This window comes from Muscardinus avellanarius, assembly GCF_963383645.1.
Source record: "Muscardinus avellanarius genome assembly, chromosome: 2".
Lineage (NCBI taxonomy): Eukaryota > Metazoa > Chordata > Mammalia > Rodentia > Gliridae > Muscardinus > Muscardinus avellanarius.
In genome coordinates, this window is record NC_137787.1 from 189,999,312 (window position 1) to 190,018,164 (window position 18,853).

At 44.4% G+C, this 18,853-nt stretch overlaps 1 protein-coding gene across 10 annotated transcripts in view; it reads right to left on the bottom strand.

The window, feature by feature from the left end:
* The window catches only part of DOCK9 (dedicator of cytokinesis 9), a gene marked incomplete at both ends in the record, with an annotated part of 303,105 nt that overhangs the window by 32,590 nt on the left and 251,662 nt on the right, over positions 1-18,853 (bottom strand). For 6 of the 10 annotated variants that reach the window (XM_080690193.1, XM_080690201.1, XM_080690194.1 and 3 more), the window contains 7 exons: positions 161-218; positions 1,731-1,946; positions 2,070-2,183; positions 4,158-4,340; positions 4,469-4,606; positions 11,924-12,039; positions 18,645-18,781. In XM_080690193.1, coding sequence (XP_080546319.1) covers positions 161-218; positions 1,731-1,946; positions 2,070-2,183; positions 4,158-4,340; positions 4,469-4,606; positions 11,924-12,039; positions 18,645-18,781 — 962 coding nt within the window. Of the gene's footprint in view, positions 1-160; positions 219-1,730; positions 1,947-2,069; positions 2,184-4,157; positions 4,341-4,468; positions 4,607-11,923; positions 12,040-18,080; positions 18,125-18,644; positions 18,782-18,853 lie in introns of all 10 variants that reach the window. The other 4 variants (XM_080690198.1, XM_080690200.1, XM_080690199.1 and 1 more) reach the window with 2 other exon arrangements.

The window sequence follows — 18,853 nt, forward strand, 5'->3', positions numbered from 1 at the left end:
TGTCCAAGTCAAGAACATATCAGGCTGGGAAATATAACAATAAATATGCTTTATACACACACACAGCTCCCACCTCCAAACCGCCCAAACGGCCCTAAAATGTCTCTGCTACTTTGTACAGTTTTATATCCATTTATAAAACTCAGGCATCCTTCCTTACCCTTCCGAGTGAGGTATTCTGCCACCAAGGCTGTGACATGGACATAGCACATTGCTGCCTATAATAAAAGACATGTTTCAGGATTATCATTTAGAACAGCAAGTCTAAGAAAGATAGGCGGAAATTGGTATTTCTGATAGCCAACAACTCACTTTTGAAGAAAGTGGAACCATTCACATAAACTGCAATTTGAAAATTAATTGGGAGCTGAGACAAGTGGCAGTATGTTTGTAGTTTTGTTTCTATTTGGAATGATTACATTTTAACGGCTTTTTAAAAAACTATACTTAATGTTTCTGCGTCATTTCTCTTAAAGCAAAGAGGGCTATTTGAAGAACAAGCCTGTTTCTTCCTAGGTTCTAGAAAATGGCTCAAATCTCGGGTACTAATGTATTTTTCTCTCAGCTTAAAACAGGTGAAGAAGTTGGTGCAGTGGCGCGTACTTGTAATCCCGGTACTTGGGAGGCTGAGGCAGGAGGATCACAGAATCATGGTCATTCTTAGAAACTTAAAGGGGCCCTTGGCAACGTAGTGAATCCCTGTTTCAAAATAAAAAAATAACATAGGGCTGGAGGTGTAGCTCAGAGGTAGAATACTTCTGGGCCCCAGTACCCCCACACACAAAAAAGGTGAAGCATAATTTTTTTCAAACACACAATCCTATATAAAAATTCTTGTCTAGGAGAATAGCTCAACAGTAGAGCATGTGCTTAGCATGACCTAGGTCCATTCCTCAGCACCTAAAAATAAAAATTCTAGCACTACAGAGGAGTTCTGATGCAGAAACTGGTATGTACTTCAAAATATATAGCAGGCAACTATATGAATATATATGTGTATGTATGTGTGTATATATATGTATATATATTTACATATATGTATATATATACACACACACACACATATATTGTGATACTGGGGATGGAACTCAGGAGCTTTCTACTTCCAAGCTACACCCCAGCCCTATTTTATATTCTTTATTTTGAAACAGGGTCTCACTGAGTTGGAAAGGGCCTCACTAAGTAGCTGAGGCTGTCCATGAACAACAATCCTCCTGTCTCAGCCTCCCAAATGCTGGGGTTACAAGTGTGGGCCACCACGCCACATGAATATGTGTATTTTTTTGGGGGGGTGGTACTGGGGATGGAACGCAGGGGCCTTCTACCTCCGGGCTACACTCCCAGACCTATCTTATATTTTATTTGGAAACAGGGTCTCTTAAGCCAGCTGAGGCTGGCTTCGAACCTGCGAGATCCTTCTGTCTCCGCCTCCCAAGCCCTGGGATTACAAGCATGCGCCACCACGCCCGGCTTGAATATGTGTATTTTTAAGACCTTTCAAACAATGATTTTTTTCTGTGTGTGATAGAAATCTGTTTTAGATTATCAAATGCTTGGGTAACTAGGAAGTTACCCTGAGGCTAATACTTAAATTATGTGCTTAAAGTATCCCATCGTTTTAATGGTCTTATTTAATTAATGGGACCCTTTTGCTCAAAACTGCCTTCTTTGGACAAGGCACAACTGGTTTTCTTAGACGCTGAGATCAAGGGGCTTCCGGGACCACCCACCTCAGAGAGGTCCCCGTTTTTGACATGGATCCTGGCCATGCTGTCCAGCCACGTCTTCCTGAGCTCCGGGGTGCTGGCGTAGGACTTGGCCAGGCTATACTGCAGGTCCACCAGCATCTCGGGGTCGTTCTCGTGTTCCTTCATCTGCGCCGTGGCCATCAAGACTGTGCGGATCCTCTTGGTCAAGTCTTTCACATCGGAGGAGAAGCTGGTGTGCTAAGAAACGGGCAGGAGAAGGAAGGACACGAGGCTTTCACCCATCTTCTGCCTGTCCGTACGCACGTCACAGGCTGAGGCAGCGGCTTGGAGGCCAAGGCTAAGAGGGGCCGGGCCACCTACCTTGATGAGCCGGTCACTGTTGGCGCAGTTATTGATGATAGACAAGGACTGCTGGAATCTGGTTCCACCGATCCCGACAACATCTGCGATCAGCTGGCTGACAGAAATGATGACCTGGGAGACACAGAATGTGAGCCATCAGTCCACGTCAGGGATCACTTGGGCTGGGCTCTGCGCTCTTGAGGGCCGCATGGTGTCAGGGCAGGCTTTGGAAGGGATCGCTCCAGCCTGGGAAATGGTGTCTGAATCATTCCCCTTTCAAAAATTATTCCAGAAGGTGATTCTGCTCTCCAAAGATTTAATTTGCTAAAGAAAGTGCTCACCAGGAGAGTATACAAGAATAAGAAATAGATAACCCATATCTCTTGGATAGTTACTTATACGTTACCTTCTCTAATAAAAAAGGTTTCTAGGTTTTGGGGTTGAGCTTTTATGTATTAAATATTCAAGAAGTGGGGTATCCTTTGCATATTTTACTAGACAATGTGTACATCAACCATGCAATGGGAATGTGCCTTGTCGTGGGTTTATGAATGGCACTGCCAGGACTCCCTTTTTCACACTCAAACATGGCGGCCACCCGTACAAGTCCCTCCTTTCCCTTTATCATACCACAGATGCGCAATCGCTAAGTACAGTCAACTCAAACACTTCTTCTTTCCAGTCTAAACCCCGTGTCTTCCAGGACACCACTCTCTCTGTCCTAGATTTGAAGATGGTCTTTGGCTAAGATCTAAGTCCCCGTGATTTATCTATAACACTGGAGTGCAGAATATCCTTCCAAAGAGGCAAAATTTGGATATGTAACAGTAAGTCCTCCTCAGTTTGCTTTGGCCCGTATTCTAAACTGCACTCTGAGGAATTTCTCCTGTTTCCCAGATAGGCGGACAATCCTATGGTATGCCAAAGCCTAGAACATGCTCGTTTCTCTGCAACTGTCACCCCACTCATCCTTCACGCCTTCTGGGCCTTGGTCCCCAGGGGCCCAGACAGAGGCTCCTCCTCCCGGTGCGCACTCGTCCTCTGCGGCAGCACTGGCCACTGGAGTGTGAGGGCTTTGGGTGTGTCTGGGACCTCCATCTGCCTGCATGCTCTGTGAGGCCTGGAGAGGGCTCTGTTCTGTTTGTGTATCCATCAATCCTAGCATACAGACAATAGATACTGCTTCAAAAAGTAAATGCAGAGAGAGAGAAAGGAGTACTATTTTGCTTGCAGAAAAAGAGTCTTCAAAAATACCTAAGACAGATCAGATCTCAGTATCTATCCTGGTTCTCAGATACAGAATGTAGGATGTGTTAACTCTGGAGGGAGAAGAGATGTGTTAGTAGCTGGGAGGCAGGAAAGGACCGCCTGGGGCTACCGTGTCTCCTGTGTCCCATCTATCTGTACTTTACTACCAAGCATCAAAACATACTTCTTGATTCGGTAGAATTTCAGCTAGTCCAATACTGATATAATATTTAAATGCCAAGTTAACAACAGAAACATCCTGGGCCAGGACCTTAATAGTATAAAGCACAAAATACCTGAAGCCCATAAACGTGACTTCTCAATTTCTACTTTGGGGTCATATCTTATAGTATGTATAAGGAGGCAAAAAGGTAAACATGAGACCTAAAGTTTTCTTGCAAAACAGGATCCCGCTGGGCACGGGTTGGCTCTGGAGTGTCTCTCAGAGGCGTTAAGAGCAGGGTCCCCGGTGTAGCAAAGATCAGAGATGGGATTTCGAGGTAGCGATTGGATCGTGAGGGCTCTGACCTCACTGGTGGCTGACTCTATCATGGATTGTCGGGAGGTGGGACCTAGTTGGAGGAAGGAGGTCTCTGGAGGTGTGCCCTGGAAGGGGTTCTCTTGTCCCTGCCTCCCTCCTCTCCCTCAGTTTCCCAGCTGCTAGGAGCTGAGCAGCTTCCGTCTGCTACACCCTTTCGCCACGATGTTCTGCTTCCATACAGGGCCAGAACAACAAAGGCAGCTAACGGTGGAATGCAATTTCTAAAACTATGTACCCAAATACATTTTTTCTTCCCATTTTGGTCTCAGTGATGGGACGCTAAGAGTGACTTTGCACTAGAGCCAAGCCACACGCACTTGCAAGTGTGTCCGGACGAAGGATTTCTTCCCGGTGTAGTCGAAGTTGTTTCTCATCAGGAAGTAGAGCAGCTGGGAGGCCTCGGTCCTGATGGAGCTCAGCTTGGAGTTACAGCACTTGAGGATCTCGTAGCACAAAGCGGCGCACATGTCCGCTCTCCCTTCGTAGAACGTCGAGGGAAACTGCACGGAACGGGAGGCCGCAGACACGGCACAGCAAGGTTAGTGTCTGGTGGCAGTCTCTTCATGTCAGGTGGGGAGAGGAAGGCAGGGACCATCAGTTAACGACCATCGCCCGCGAAGCCACTTACCTTGTAAATTAGTGACCTTAAGGCAGTGAAGACATTCTTTAAAGCTGTCTCAGACTGATGTTTTTGAAGAAAACACAGGTAGACGTCGAAAACTTTTTTCATGAGAGGGTTATGTCCGTGGTCAGCCAAGAGCTGGTTCTTAAATGCACATTGACAAGAGTGTTAGTGAGACACACTGGGCACCTCTAGATTTCATACAGCCTCAGGCTCAAAGATGGAATTATTCCAAGCATTAAGATAACTTTTAATTACTTTTTTTTTTTTTTGCAGTACTGGGGATTGAATTCAGGGGCATTCTACCTCCAAACTACACCCCCAGCCCTATTATTATCATTTTTTTTTGTATTGGGGATTAAACCCAGAAGCATTTTACCTTCAAACTACATCCCTAGCAATATTTTATTTCTTATCGGAAATAGGCCTTGCTAGGTTGATGAGAGTCTCACTATTTGCTGAGCTTGTCCTCGAACCTGTGATCCTCTTGTCTCAGTACAGGGATTACAGCCATGCACCACCATGTCCAGCTTCTATTTTTTTTATTCTTTATTTTGAAACAGGGTCTCACTAAACTGTGGAGGCCCTCACTACGTAGCTGTGGCTAGCCACATACCCGCAATCCTCCTGTCTCAGCCTCCCAAGTACTGGAGTGACAAGAGCATGAGCCACCGCATCCGGCTGAACCCTGCTGCAAGTTCTCTAGAAAAACACAGAATGCTCTTGCAGAAGAAACGACTCTATCGATAACTTACGCTTTGGAGATAAACTACCCTCAAACTGTAATATGGTTCACAGGGCCACTGCTGCTCACTTCTGGCTCACATTCATCAGCAATTGATCCAGAGGTGATATTTGCAACAGCTTAATTCCAACAGGAGCATCATTACGACTAATTAGTGGATGAGAAAAATACTAAAGAACATGAAGCAGGTCCTCTCCTAAAAGTGCCCCCAGCCAGGCTTTACAGACATCCTGCTATGACTAATAAGACAGTTTGGTATGGGGGAAGATATCCAGGCCTGGATCAGGCGCCACCTATCGTGTACAGGTGAACTGAGCCTCAGTGTTCTCAGCTGTAAAATACTGACCCAAAACTTACATCACACAGCTACTATGAAGAATTGAGGTCAAGTGTAGGAAGAGCCCGGCACACACTGTGGTCTAGACTATGAGAGGTGGCTGGTAGGACTGCAACATTTCATGAAATTATTATTATATTTTAACCTGGAGATTGAACCTAGAGGTATTCTTCCTCTAAGCTACACTCTCAGCCCTGTTTTGAAATGAGGTCTTACGAAGTTGCTGAGATTGGCTTAAATTTGTGATCTATCTGTCTCAGTCTTCCAAGTTCTGGTATTACAGGCATGTGCCACCATGTCCGGCTACATTTTATGGATTTTGTTTTATGAAACAAAATAAGAGGAACACGATTAATTGCTTCTAATCATTCTTCAAAATTTCTTCACCTTAGCAGAAAATTCACACTAATTCAACACTCTGGAAAACTGGCTAGCTAAAACTCCTATCTATTTCTGAACACACAGTAGCTGCAGGTTAATAAGAAGTAGCAAGAAGCCAGCATGGAGATTCATATCCAAACACATGTGACACCAAAGACCATGACCTCCAAAAAGGACAAAGCTGCCTGAACAAACGTGTTTGGGAAGGTACATGCATGCATTTTGCACAAGTAGGCAAAAGTGATTGTCAAAAAAAGTCAAGAGACTGGCACCTCAAACTAAATTTACATTTCGTCCAAATAAACAAAGATAATTAGTGTCTGAATACTCTTGGTACATAGAAAATTACAGCCAGAGTCATAGTTTCAAAGCACGATTTACTTCATCTTATTGTTGGAGGAAAATTATGACTCAAAGAAATCTGACTCATAGAAGAAGTTTTGTTTTGTTTTTAAGGTCCAGTAAGTACAGATGTCCTGCAGATGACAGGACACCTGACATTCACAGTGCCCTCTCCATTGTGAAATACTGAAGTGCCCTACTGAGTTGCATCATGGGAAAGAGGAGGCGTTTAAACAGCAGAAGATGTGAATAAATCTCATTCATTCTCCACTGTGGGCAGCTCTCACGCTCTCTGTCTCTCTCTGTCTCTCTCCCCTCCCCCTCCAGTGCTTGGGGAACTGCTTATCTGCTTATGCACTGCTGAGGCGCTTTGGTCTGTGGTCCACACTCTTCCTAGGAGGCAGAGCAAGGAGTATTGAAGCCATGTTTTTTCACAATGCATTTTCTTCCCTAATTATGGTTAGATTAAAGGTCTGGATTAAAGTTTGAGTGAATATAAAGTGAGGTTCATTTTCCTCAGCTACACATCTGGCCTGTCCAAAGACCTTGTTCTCCACTAAGACTGTGTGTGTGTGTGTGTGTGTGTGTGTGTGTGTGTGTGTGTGTAAGACAGAGAGAGACATTAGCCGAGTAAAGGGCACAATATTTGAATGATCTCTCATATGGGAGAAAAAAGAAGAAAATTATCCAGCACTGATCAGCTGCCAAAATTCATTTAGAAGCTGGGTGTGGTGGTGCACATTTGTAATCCCAGAATTTGGGAGGCTGAGATAGGAGGATCGCGGTTCGTGGACAGCCTCAGCTCTGTAGTGAGGACCTTTGCAACTCAGTGAGACCCTGTTTCAAAATAAAGAATAAAAAATAGGGCTGAGGGTGTAACTTGGAGGTAGAATCCCCTGGGTTCTATCCCCAGTACTGCCAAAACATTTTTTTCATTTAGATTATGATGTAAATAATCCCTCATCTAGAGGGGTGAATAAACTTTATCTTGGATACACCCCAGTTTACCACCTACCTTCCTTCATTTTCCAATAAACATTCCTCCCTCTTTTTCTCTGTGTCTTTCTGTTGCTTTCTCACTAATTGGTAATAGACATTAAATACAAACAAATCTCTGAACATTCAGAAAGGCTCACAGGAGGGAAACCCCCCAAATCTCCATTCACTTCTCCACTCAGAAATAACCACTGATAACGATGAAGCCTGTTTCATTTAGACTCTTAATAAAGGTGAAAATTTTTCAACTAGGAAATTAAATAAGACAACAGAATAATATAAAGGCACGCCTTATTTCTAGCACCGAAGTGGAGACTTAATTTTTCAGAAACTGTGGTGAATGCTGTAACACAGTCCTATATGGTATTTAACCCAGGAAACAGGCTTTATTCAGGAAATAAATGATCAATATTAGTAATGCCTAAAGATCCAGGAAGATGGAGGAAGACAAACTTAAACCTTGGAAATATGTAGAACAAAGTCATCTGGGACAGTTAAGTCTTTCCCAGACACATGACACTTCCTACTATTTAGGTATTAAAAATAACCGATAAGGCACTCAGGTTGGAGAAGGGCTGTCTCTGTGGCAGAGTCCTGCTGGTCACCATGATGACCTGAACCTCGTGCAAGCCGCAGGCCACTCGGATGGCGTAGCCAGGCCACAACAGCCCTGCGAGGCCCCAGGTCTCCACGGGGCCGCTCTAGTCTCCTGCTGCTCCTTCCGGTTATGTGTCAGCTCTTCTCGAGCAGCTCAAATCAAGAAAAGGCATCGAAGGTGACTGCTGAACGCAAACCTTCGCATCCACATTACAAACACATAAAGGTCTGCATTGGTTTGAGATTGTGTTCAAAATTGATATTGTCAGATCTCAAAAAAAAATCCCTATTTTTCTACACGTAACCACTTCAGTTTACAGCGCACCCTCTTAGGTATTCAGGGAGATAACCTCGGTGGAGAGCCGCTTTGCATCTGGCAGCTGATCAGTGCTGGGTAATTTTCTTCTTTTTTCCTCTGTACGAGAGAGCATTCAAATATTGTACCATTCACTTTACTCGGCTAATGTCTCTCTCTCTGTCTTACACATACACACACACACACACACACACACACACACACACACACACACACACACAGTGGAGAACAAGGTCTTTGGACAGGCCAGATGTGTAGCGATCTTGGGGACTTTTCCTAACCTGTCTGGGCCTTGCTTTCTTCTTGTGTCAAGTGGGGCTAATGAAATCTGTCCGGCAGGACCGTGTGAAGATAAACAACGGGAAGCTGACAATGGCAACAGCGGCCAGAATTCATGGCGCACATCTTTTCAAACACAATCCAAATAAAAAAAATAAAATAGGTCTGGGAGTGTAGCCCGGAGGTAGAAGGGTTTCCAGGAATCACAGTACCACAAAACAAACAAACAAAAACAAAGAACTTGATTTCAGCTGGGCGTGGTGGCACACACTTGTAATCCCCTCGCTTGGGAGGCTGAGACAGGAGGATCGCACAGGTTCAAAGCCAGCCTCAGCTACTTAGTGAGGCTCTCGGCAACTTAGTGAGACCCTGTTTCCAAATAAAATATAAAATAGGTCTGGGAGTGTAGCCTGGAGGTAGAAAGCACCTGGGTTCCACCCCCAGTACCACCAAAGGAAAAAACAAAACCCCATCAACAACAATAAAGAACTTGATTTCTGGATTATCCCTGGCAATTTATGCGACATGGTCACGTTAGTGCCATGATGTCAGGGCTCCACCTGAGGGCTCTACTGAAGCGGTTTTCTTGCCAGGCACTGTGTCAGGTAATCCAGTTTCATAAGCCTTCTGAGATGCTGCAGCTGAGGTTCAGCTGAGGAGTTTGTGCAGAGGAAGATCCTGGTGGCTCTGGGACATGAATGCCTGACCAGGAGAGGCTGATGGCCACTTGGCGTAATATCTGGTGATGTCACAAGTTTCACCAGACCCTTGCTCGGCCTCCCGCTCTTGAGGGGCGCGGCGTGCTTTACACAGTGGACACTTTTGCATACAGGGGGTACGGATGCTGTCAGAGATTGCCTGAGCTGAACAGCTCAAACTTCTCTGGACATCTAGGAATCAGGCCCTTCACCATAGGACAGGGAGGAGGAGCCAGGGAAGACTTGACCTTCTGCTATGTTCTGGCCCTGGGAGGATGTTTCTGGAAATTCTACATCAAACCTCGACCTTACAGTGTAGATATAATCTCCATGTTCCAAGGAAGGAAACTGGGTCTAGGTGGTGTCATGCAGACCCATCCTTATGGCGGAGCTGGGACTTAGAGCCATGATGTATTTGTACTCAGGCTCCCCGTTCACTGAGCCTCGAATATACCAGCAACGGGGGAAAGCCCTTTCAGGAATCATCTCGCTCAGTTCACAACAGCCCAGCAAGGGAGATGCTACTTTTCTAGTCTTACAGATGAGCACTCTGAGTAGCCCTGGGACACAAAGCATTTTCCCCCCAAAGGTATTTGTTCAGCCCATAAATGCCATGATCACCTTTCAGGAGGAACCACTGGAGGCCATTTCTTCCTCAGTAGCCTAGGTGACCGCCAGACACTGGACCTGACTAATACTTCCTTGAATATTAAGCAAGCAACAGAATGCTGGACAAGAACTGCAGGAAGTCCGTACGGAGTTGTCACTGTTTTTTTTTTTTGGTGATACCCATGATGCACTTGTGTTGCCCGGGCCCTTCCTACCCACAAGTCTCCATGCCAGCCGTGACCGTGGGGGCTTCCTGCTTGTTTACAAGGTGGGGCCCAGGCAGAGACAGGGACGTGTTCCACCACTGTTCTGAACTAAAGGACTGGTGCTTATCAGGAGACACACATCCACATTCAGAATCTTTACTGCCTAACAACATAAGATTTTAAGCTAAAACCATCCAAAAGAAAAGAGACAGAGCTTCCTGAGCCTCTTCAATGGTTCTAGGAGAGCCATGGTCCTCAACTGTGTGGTGTGGGTCTCATGCCCAGAGTTTCTGATTCAGTGGGTCTGGGATGAAGACTGAGGGCTTATGTTTCTTTTCTTTTCCTCTCTTTCTTTCATCCTTTCTTTTATTTTGTAGTACTCTGGATTGAACCCAGGGGTTACTCTACCACTAAGCTGAACCCTAACCCACTTTATTTATTTTTAATTTGGAAAGAGGATCTCACCGAACTACTGCCCACTTGCCTCAAATAGGCAGTCTTCTTGTCAGTCTCCCAAGTACTGGGACTACAGGTGTGCACCACCACACCCAGCTGAGAATTTATACTTCTAACAAGTCCTCAGAGGCTGCAGCTGCTGCCAGTGTAGAGACCACAGTGGGGTGTGTGTGTGTGTGTGTGTGTGTGTGTGTGTGTGTGTGTTGCTGGGGACTGAATCCAGGGCATTTGATCTCTGAGCTATACCCTCAGCACTCACTAAGTTGCTGAGGGCCTTGCCAAATCGTTGAGGCCGGCCTCGAACCTGTGATTCTCTTCTCAGCCTCCCAAGTACTGGGTTTTCAGGCATGCACCTCTACACCGGGCTCGAGATCACACTTTTAGAGCTACTCCCCGCCCCTGCCTCAACCCGTCCCAGGAGGAGTGATGCTTCCGCTTCTCCCAATTGGGTTCCTAGAAATGACATTTCGTGGAGGACCAGTAGCATGGCTGCTAAGATGAATACAGGTATATTACAATAAAGCGACAGTGAGGTACCTATTTTTACTTTCCAAAGTAAAGAAATGTGCTTTATAAGTAGTAGAGATAAGTAAAGCATAGAATAACTTTGGTTATATTTCCCAAATTTCCTTGCAACTCAACACACTGTTGTGGTATTCACAATGTACTGACACTACCTTTATTTCCCTTTTCTGTGCTAGAAATGGAAGCAACTGCTTAGCAAAAATGGCATGTCCTATCTTTCTACAAACAAACCATGGGAGCCATCTTCAACAACTCAAATATTACTTGCTAAACTTAAAAACAAGACAAAATATCTGCCAGGCGTGGTGGTGCACACTTGCAATCCCAGTAACTTGGGAGGCTGAGACAGCTGACCTGTGAGACAGAAGGAGCACAGGTTCAAAGCCAGCCTCAGCAACTTGGTGAGAGCTTGCTTCCAAATAAAAAATAGGTCTGGGGTGTAGCTCAGAGGTAGAATCCCCCCGTGTTCAACCCCCAGTACTAAAAACAAAAACCTTCCATTTCCTATTCCTGAAATATGTTGATCATTTAATTTAATAATAAAAACTTAAGGTGAATGAGTTTGTATTTATTGCTCCTCTATAAACATCTGATCTTCATCGCTATAACATGTGGATGTTTAAAGACATCTGGGGCAGAAATGCCGGATTAGGTTCCCATATTTATCATCTGGAGGTTTAGCAAAGCTGCGTTACTTTGATAAATGCTTTCTTCTAGCCAGGAGTTAACTCTCTCCGGAGACTCTCTCCACCCTTTCCAAGCATGCGGCACACATGGGCCAGTTAATCTTGATTATATTTCAGGGAATTCAAGCCCTCCGCTGCGGAATGTTTCCATTAAAGGTATTTAAGGATTAAGCGATTGCCTTCCAGTAGCAAAAACACTTGCTGGCCACATGTTTGTGCTGGCTGAGTTGAAATGGCAAATGGATTTCACAGGTAACACTCTGTCCTGAAACGCTATTGCATACGAACCTTAAATGCCAGCGTAAAGAGAGAGAGCGTGTCCAGAGCGGTGAGGCACACCTCCGTGGCGATGTTGGCTTCCAGCAGGGACTGGTGCAGGACGTCTGCATCCGAGTGGCCGTAGCCTGCGAGAAGTATAAGGCGAGATTACTGGCCGGCAGCTCACACGCAAGGCTGGCGGGGCGGGCGAGGCACAGTCAACTTTTGATTATTTATAGAGGCCCCCTTCTGGTGCCATGTCTTCCCGTTCACCTTTTTTTTAAGGGGGGTATTATTAATGTTTCCATTTAATTACAAGTCTTTTCCATCTCTGCAAGGGCAATGACAATAGCAAACACTTACTGGGAGCTTGCTGTGTGCCAAGCTGAGCGTTTAGGAACTTGACGTGTATTATCTAATTTAATTCTTCAACAGCCCTAGGATGTATGTACATCATTCAACTTTTAAAAAATTTTCAGATAAGGGACTAGAGGCACAGAAAGGCTACACAGCTTTTCTAAAGTCATATGGGTAGTAAACAGCGAGCTAGGACTTGCTCCAAGGGAGGAGACAGTTAACTCAGCCATTCGACTGTGCTGTGGTAACAGGGTCGAGGGAGGGCGAGGTCTGCCAAGCTTCCCGTGTGGACAGAGGCAGCAGCCTAGCTCAGCACGGGTGGCTGAGAAAGTGAGCTGTGATCAGAATCCAACTCCGCGCCCGCTTGCTGTGTGACCCTGGGCAAGTTCTTTGGCCCCTTTAGACTTCGATTTTATCTGTAGAAGAAAAATAATAAGGGGAGCTACTCTGATGGGCTATGGTGAGGATTAAACTGGCTGATATTTGTGAAGCTTTTAGAATGGTGCCTAGTACACTATAAAAGTGCTAAGTCAATAATATCAAGATTTGTGTTATTTAGCTAGATTCATAAATGATAATCAAGAGTTGACTGTACCACGCAGAGTTTTCTACTTGCTTTAATACAAAGCACAGAAGCCAATATGTCTGAAAGAAACGTCTAAGAAAAGGAGAGGACTTAAGAAGGTGTCATGTCCATTGAGCTCAATTATACATAATTTAAATACAAACTGATATCTTCTACAGTGGCTGCAAAATCAACTTAGTACTGGTATAAATGCAGTTTGACACAGTTTGAGATATTAAATTATGAAATGGTATGCATTAGCAGAAATATATATAGGGATGCAAAGATGTTGTAATACTGATCTAGATCATAAAGAAAGATGGCAATGTAATAAAACACAACGTAATGTCTTTCTCCAAGGAATGAAAATGAATCAATATAGATTAACTGGTAACTTTCTTAATACTCCAGAGAGAAGGACATTTTGTTTACAGATCAGGAAAATTAAGTAGAGAAAAACCTGAGGAATTTCCTTGAAACCAGTAACAGGAAAAAACCAGAAGTTACACTTCAATTTCCTTATCCAGGTCATAGTATATTTATTATCAATAATATTATTATTAGAAAAAATTATATAGTAGTACATATTATTTTTAGAAAAAACCTAGCATGATGTCATTCTGACTTAAGTAAATGTTAGAATGTTTTTTAAAGGTCTAAAAATATTTAAAAAAATAAATCTATGTAAGTGCTTTTGAAAATATGATACAAGCACCATTATAAGCTTTGATGCAGCTTTGCTTTGAAAAAGGTGGTTCTGAAGTTTGGGGTTTGTGGATCTCATGACCTCCTTGGTGACCCAGCTAAAGTCTCTCTGCAGTGAGGACAGGGAATCCATCTGGACCATGCTAGTCCTGTTTCTTTTTGGGCGAGAAATCTTCCGGAGATAGGAAAGATAGAGAGATGTGGGGCATTAATAACTGCACTGCCTTCATTTGGCGAGGTTTGGTAGGAGACAGAGACAGTGAAAGGAAGAGAGAATGAGGATTTCTGGTGAAGTGATAACTGACCACAGGGAGCGGGGCCAACACACCTGCTGTTAGACCAACCAAAATGCTCACGAAGGCCAGAGGGACCCTTGAGGCAGGGCTGCCGTCCACTCCAAGTCAATTTTAATCTGGGTTTAATTTTAACAAGAAACCCGCTTTGGTGATTATGTTACATTCTTTCTCTGCACAGAACTATATTTTCCTCCTTCTAGAAAATCTATTGATTAAGTGTATACAGGTGACCATTATAAATGAGATGGCTTATACACAGAGAAATGGCTACATAATTTATCTCCTTCTGGCCCAAAGCCTAGAATAATTCAAGAACCAGAATCTGGCAAGAGCTGTTTTAAAACTCATCTAGCCTCTGTGCTATGCTGACTGTTGCAGTTTAGATTTAAATGTCCTCCAAACCTTGTGTGTTAGGCACTGCAGCTGGGTTCCCGGTGGGGCGCACCTGCAGGAGCTGGGCACTGGGAACACGGCCTTGAGGATTATTAACGTCTCTGCATGCTCTTGTGCTCTTACTTTCTCCCCTCCCTCCCTCTCCCCTTCCTGGCCACCAGGAGGTGAGAGCGGCTTTTCCTCCTCCACCATGTCCTGAGGTCCTGCTGACCAGCAGTTTCTGCTTTGGAACTGGCCAACCATGAACTGAAACTACTGAAATCTCCAAAACCTTGAGACAATACATCTTTCTTCACGTTCCCTGTGCTTGCCCGGTACTTTGGCCACAAGGACGAAAAAGTCAAAACATTAAGTTATTCGTATAATTGTGTATGTATGCATATATGGAGACAAAACTTCTTTAAGGTCTTATGTAACCCATATGTCACAATGCCATCTGTCCAATCTCTTAAGCAAGAGTCAAATAAATACAGAAACCAGCCTTTAAACCATCTGAGAATCTAAGAGTCTCTCTAGCTATATGTCTTGCTTTGATTTCTCCTTAAATTGTCCCCTCTCAAAACTCAGCAGGATTCCTGAGTTAGTGTTATTTTTGACATTCCCTAAATATAAATGGATATACAGAAATCTTCCAGATCACTGGCCCTGGAGATATCATGTCTCAAAGCCTAGAGCAGAAAGCTGTGCACGGGGGAGGATTTTCATTATTAACACTCACCATGCTTGAGACTAACATAGTAAATGAAGATAAATTAGCAAACCCAAGAAAACGGCCTTAAGAAACAGAGAAATTCCATCAGTCATGGCCAGCAACTTTTTGGAAGAAAATTCAGACCCAGACAAGTAAGGAGTGTGGTGTGAACCATACTGATTTCCACTAGGGGGCAGCAGTGCCCTGGAGAATGGACCAGAGGAACTGGGGGGCAGGGCCTCTCCATCCATAGGCCATCTTTGGCATGAGTGCCCTGAGCTGCTTTAGAGTGTTTAGGCTTCCCTGCTCCAAGTTACACACCTTGATTCTATTGTCCCTCGGATGAAAAACTTACTGTAAATTCTCAAAATATTTTGACTTCTCCGGGCCCCAAAATGAGATGGTCCCTCCCATATGTCACTTGCTAGATTTAGATTTAATTAGCCTGACTCCTTTTTACAAGTGAATGCTACCTGTATTTCTCAGTTTAACACTTACTACACCTATGAACTCCCCTCCCTGCTCACTGATGTAACATCAGGCAGGGCAGAAGCCCCGGTTGGGCTTGGCGCCCTAGGGCTTTAAAGCATGGCCAGGTGGGAAAACACAGGGTGGGGAGAAGGAAGGAGAGGCAGAAAGGGAAGAAAGATGTGGCCATGCCCCTGCTGGGACCCACCTCTCTAGCCATGTCCTGCCTCTCAGCCGGGCTGCATGCCAACACACAGGCTTCAGGAGACATTTAAAATCTTAACGATATCATAGCCCTACTTCCGATATGCTAGAAAATGTGCAAAAAAATCTCAGAATCAAGAAAATGTGGCTTTCCCTATCAGATCAGCAGAAAGTATGAATTATCCTGCAAACAAATTTAAAATATTTCTAGAACACACAACATCAACGTAAAGACAAAGCGTTCTATATAAACATTATGTATATATGTAAACATATATACTTGTAAATATATATCTATAACTTGTAAATGAATTACTTACTTACAAGCACCTTTTCATTTGGTCCTCTGCCCACTTGGGTCTTATATATTTATATGTAACTATTACTCCCAACTTGTCCTTTGACGTGAATCTCTTCTATTGGTATACAAAGAGTAAAACTTACACTAACCAAATAGATATCGAGCCAATCTAAAGATTTACACCTGGATGATGGTTTTTAAGAGTATTTTTTCTAATAGTTTAGACTCTTTGGCCACTGTGGGATCTGCCATTTTCACAATTTCTTACCTGAGTGAAAGAATAATTTAAATTCCTGCTGGAGATACCATACATATGGTTTCTTTTTCCATGCGTTACTCTCAGTGGGTGTTGGGAAGCCAGGGCTGCCACAGATGGCCAAACCCACAGAGGACGAGCTTTCTCACAGGACTCTACTGCCCCCTGCTGGCCACACTGGGGTCTGACAAAGCCTTCCCTACTCTGGCAGAAAGAGGAATATTGTATAGATGTACAGAGACTCTATTTTCATTCTTTTCTGAAATAAATTCATGTTAAACTCTAGGACTCTCAGATATTATATCTATGTCATATTGGTTGGCCCAACAGAAGGTACTGTATTTATGGCTATATAAGGACTTTAAGAAACATTTATATAACCACAAATTTCCAATAAAACACCTGGGTAGATGCAAACAATCAATTATGCATATATACATATTCATGTTCACATCTGCATGCATACATAAATAGAGTACGCATGCCCTTCTCGGTGGTTTCTGGCAGAGTTGATCATTCGGAGCTCAAAGAATTACTAGTGGGAAAGGGTGACGCTTCCCAAGCGCCTGACCAGCGCTGGGGATGCCAAGGGAACTGAGTCCTAGGAGGAGACAAGCAACTTGGGAGACATCAGACCGACTGCGACGAGGAGGGGTTGTGGAAGCATGGGTGTAGGCTAAGAATCGGTGCCAAACTCTTTCCTGGCATAGAAGAAGAACAGAGACCAAGGTGGAGGCAGGGGAGGCGGGAGGCCGGGCTTCTCTACGGGCAGCAGGAAGACAGGCTGGAAGTGGGCCTCGCGGACAGCCGCGCCAGCTGTCTCTCCCTCCACTCCGGGAACCCGTCTGCAGCGCAGGAGCTCCTGCCCCGCCCAGGGGGTTAAGATCATCCCTTCCTGATCATTTAAGTTTTGTTTGTTTTCGGTGTTTCACAAGTGATCGTCTTTGGAAGTGGGACCTTGGTCTGTTTAGGATTAATAAGATGCTTCTGTGTTTAAGCATTTATTTCAACTGGCAGTGACTATGTTTCTGTGTTATATAAATTATCAGGGCAAAGGGGGTGTAGGAGATCACTGAGGATTGAATTTCTGTTGCTAAACAGGAAATGAACTAAAAAAAAAAAACAAAAAACCTCCTGACTGTTTCAAACTCTCATTTGCAAGGCTAGAAAAAGCCCCAACAGATGGAGGTTTAAAAATCAAATATTATAATCTTAAATGTGTCATGAAATGTGCATTCCACAGCTAAGCGTAGAGCTTAGAACTAGCACTTAAGGCTATCAGCTGAGTATACGGCAGATGGGCACAATATTGATTTAACGTAAGCCTAGAATCTTATAGCGGGCTCTAGTCGTTATTTATAGCTCGGTCGGGTCGGGAGCATGGAAGTTGTAGTATTTTAATTCTTCAGTTGTCTTACTTTGAATTAGAATCAATACAAGGTGATGGGAATAATGTCTTTACTCTTAGCTTATATTAAAGAAGAGATGAAAATCACATGAATGGAATTCTTATGATTAGAAATGATGGGAAGAGAGATTAATAATTATATATTAAAGAGTACTTGGACTGAGAACAATCACTGAGATAAAACAGTAACTAGCTAGGTCATGCTTGGAGAAGGGATGGAAATATTCAGAGAACACAGCACTAATAGAAATGGGACTTATTATACATGATCACATTAATTTCTCATGAGCTGGGCGGCTGACATATTAGGTCTTCTGCTTTAAGGATCCCTGAAGTCAATGAGACATGGAAGTTTCTAGAAGCAGCACATGATGCCACGCCCCCTCATGACTGATAAAATGTTAAAAATATGCTCCCCCGTTTTGGCAGAATCTCTACCATGAAGTTAGAAAAGCCCCAAAGTTAAGAAGGCAAGATGAACAAAAGGTCTGGGTTTGCAGGGAAGCGGCCTCGTAAGCAGACTTCAACCTCACGACATCTTACCATTGTCTACAGAAATTCCAAGCACACTTGATATCTTTCTTACACTGAAAACACAGAAAAAGTCACTTTGTTATTGGTCGCTTTTCCACACCCTCACAAATCGATTCACAGGTTTCATGTTTTCCCAGCGGTGAACACATTAACATTCATTCAGAACCGGAATGTCAGAACGTGGACGCCTGATCCATTACAGCACGCAATCAGGGGAACCGAGGGACTGCGCCCCAGACGTCCCCAGGAGGCGCAGGGGGAGCATCGGCAGCAGACTGGCCACAGGCAGCGAGTGTGAACCTGAAGGTTAGGCTGTAGAACTTGCCCGCTTTTGTTCGGGAACGGGGCAAAGCGCCCGGCTCTTTAGCACGGGTGTTGTAGTTGACCGTGCCCGCATGACTGCCCGATGCCGAGGACTCCTCCAACACGGGCACGCGTGCCATGAGCTCTTCGTCCTACTTGCTTTGAGCTGGAAGGAAAACCACGTTGGTGACGTGGAGTGGTGTGGCGGGGCTTTCCCCTGTGAGATGGCGGAGAGATGCCGGCTGTTATGATGGATGTCATGGGACTTACTGTGGTTAAAAGTGACAGAGTTATCCAGGCTGCCCAGCTGCTGCAATCTGGCATGCATCATCCCTGTTCTGTTACGGGAAACAGGCAATGTCTGAGACTTTCGGTCATGAACTATGGGTCCCAACCCCTCCTGGTTCCTGCAACAGGAGTGAAATGGGATAGAAGCCAACGTTACACGGGTTACACCGCGGTGAGAGGGGAGCGTTAGT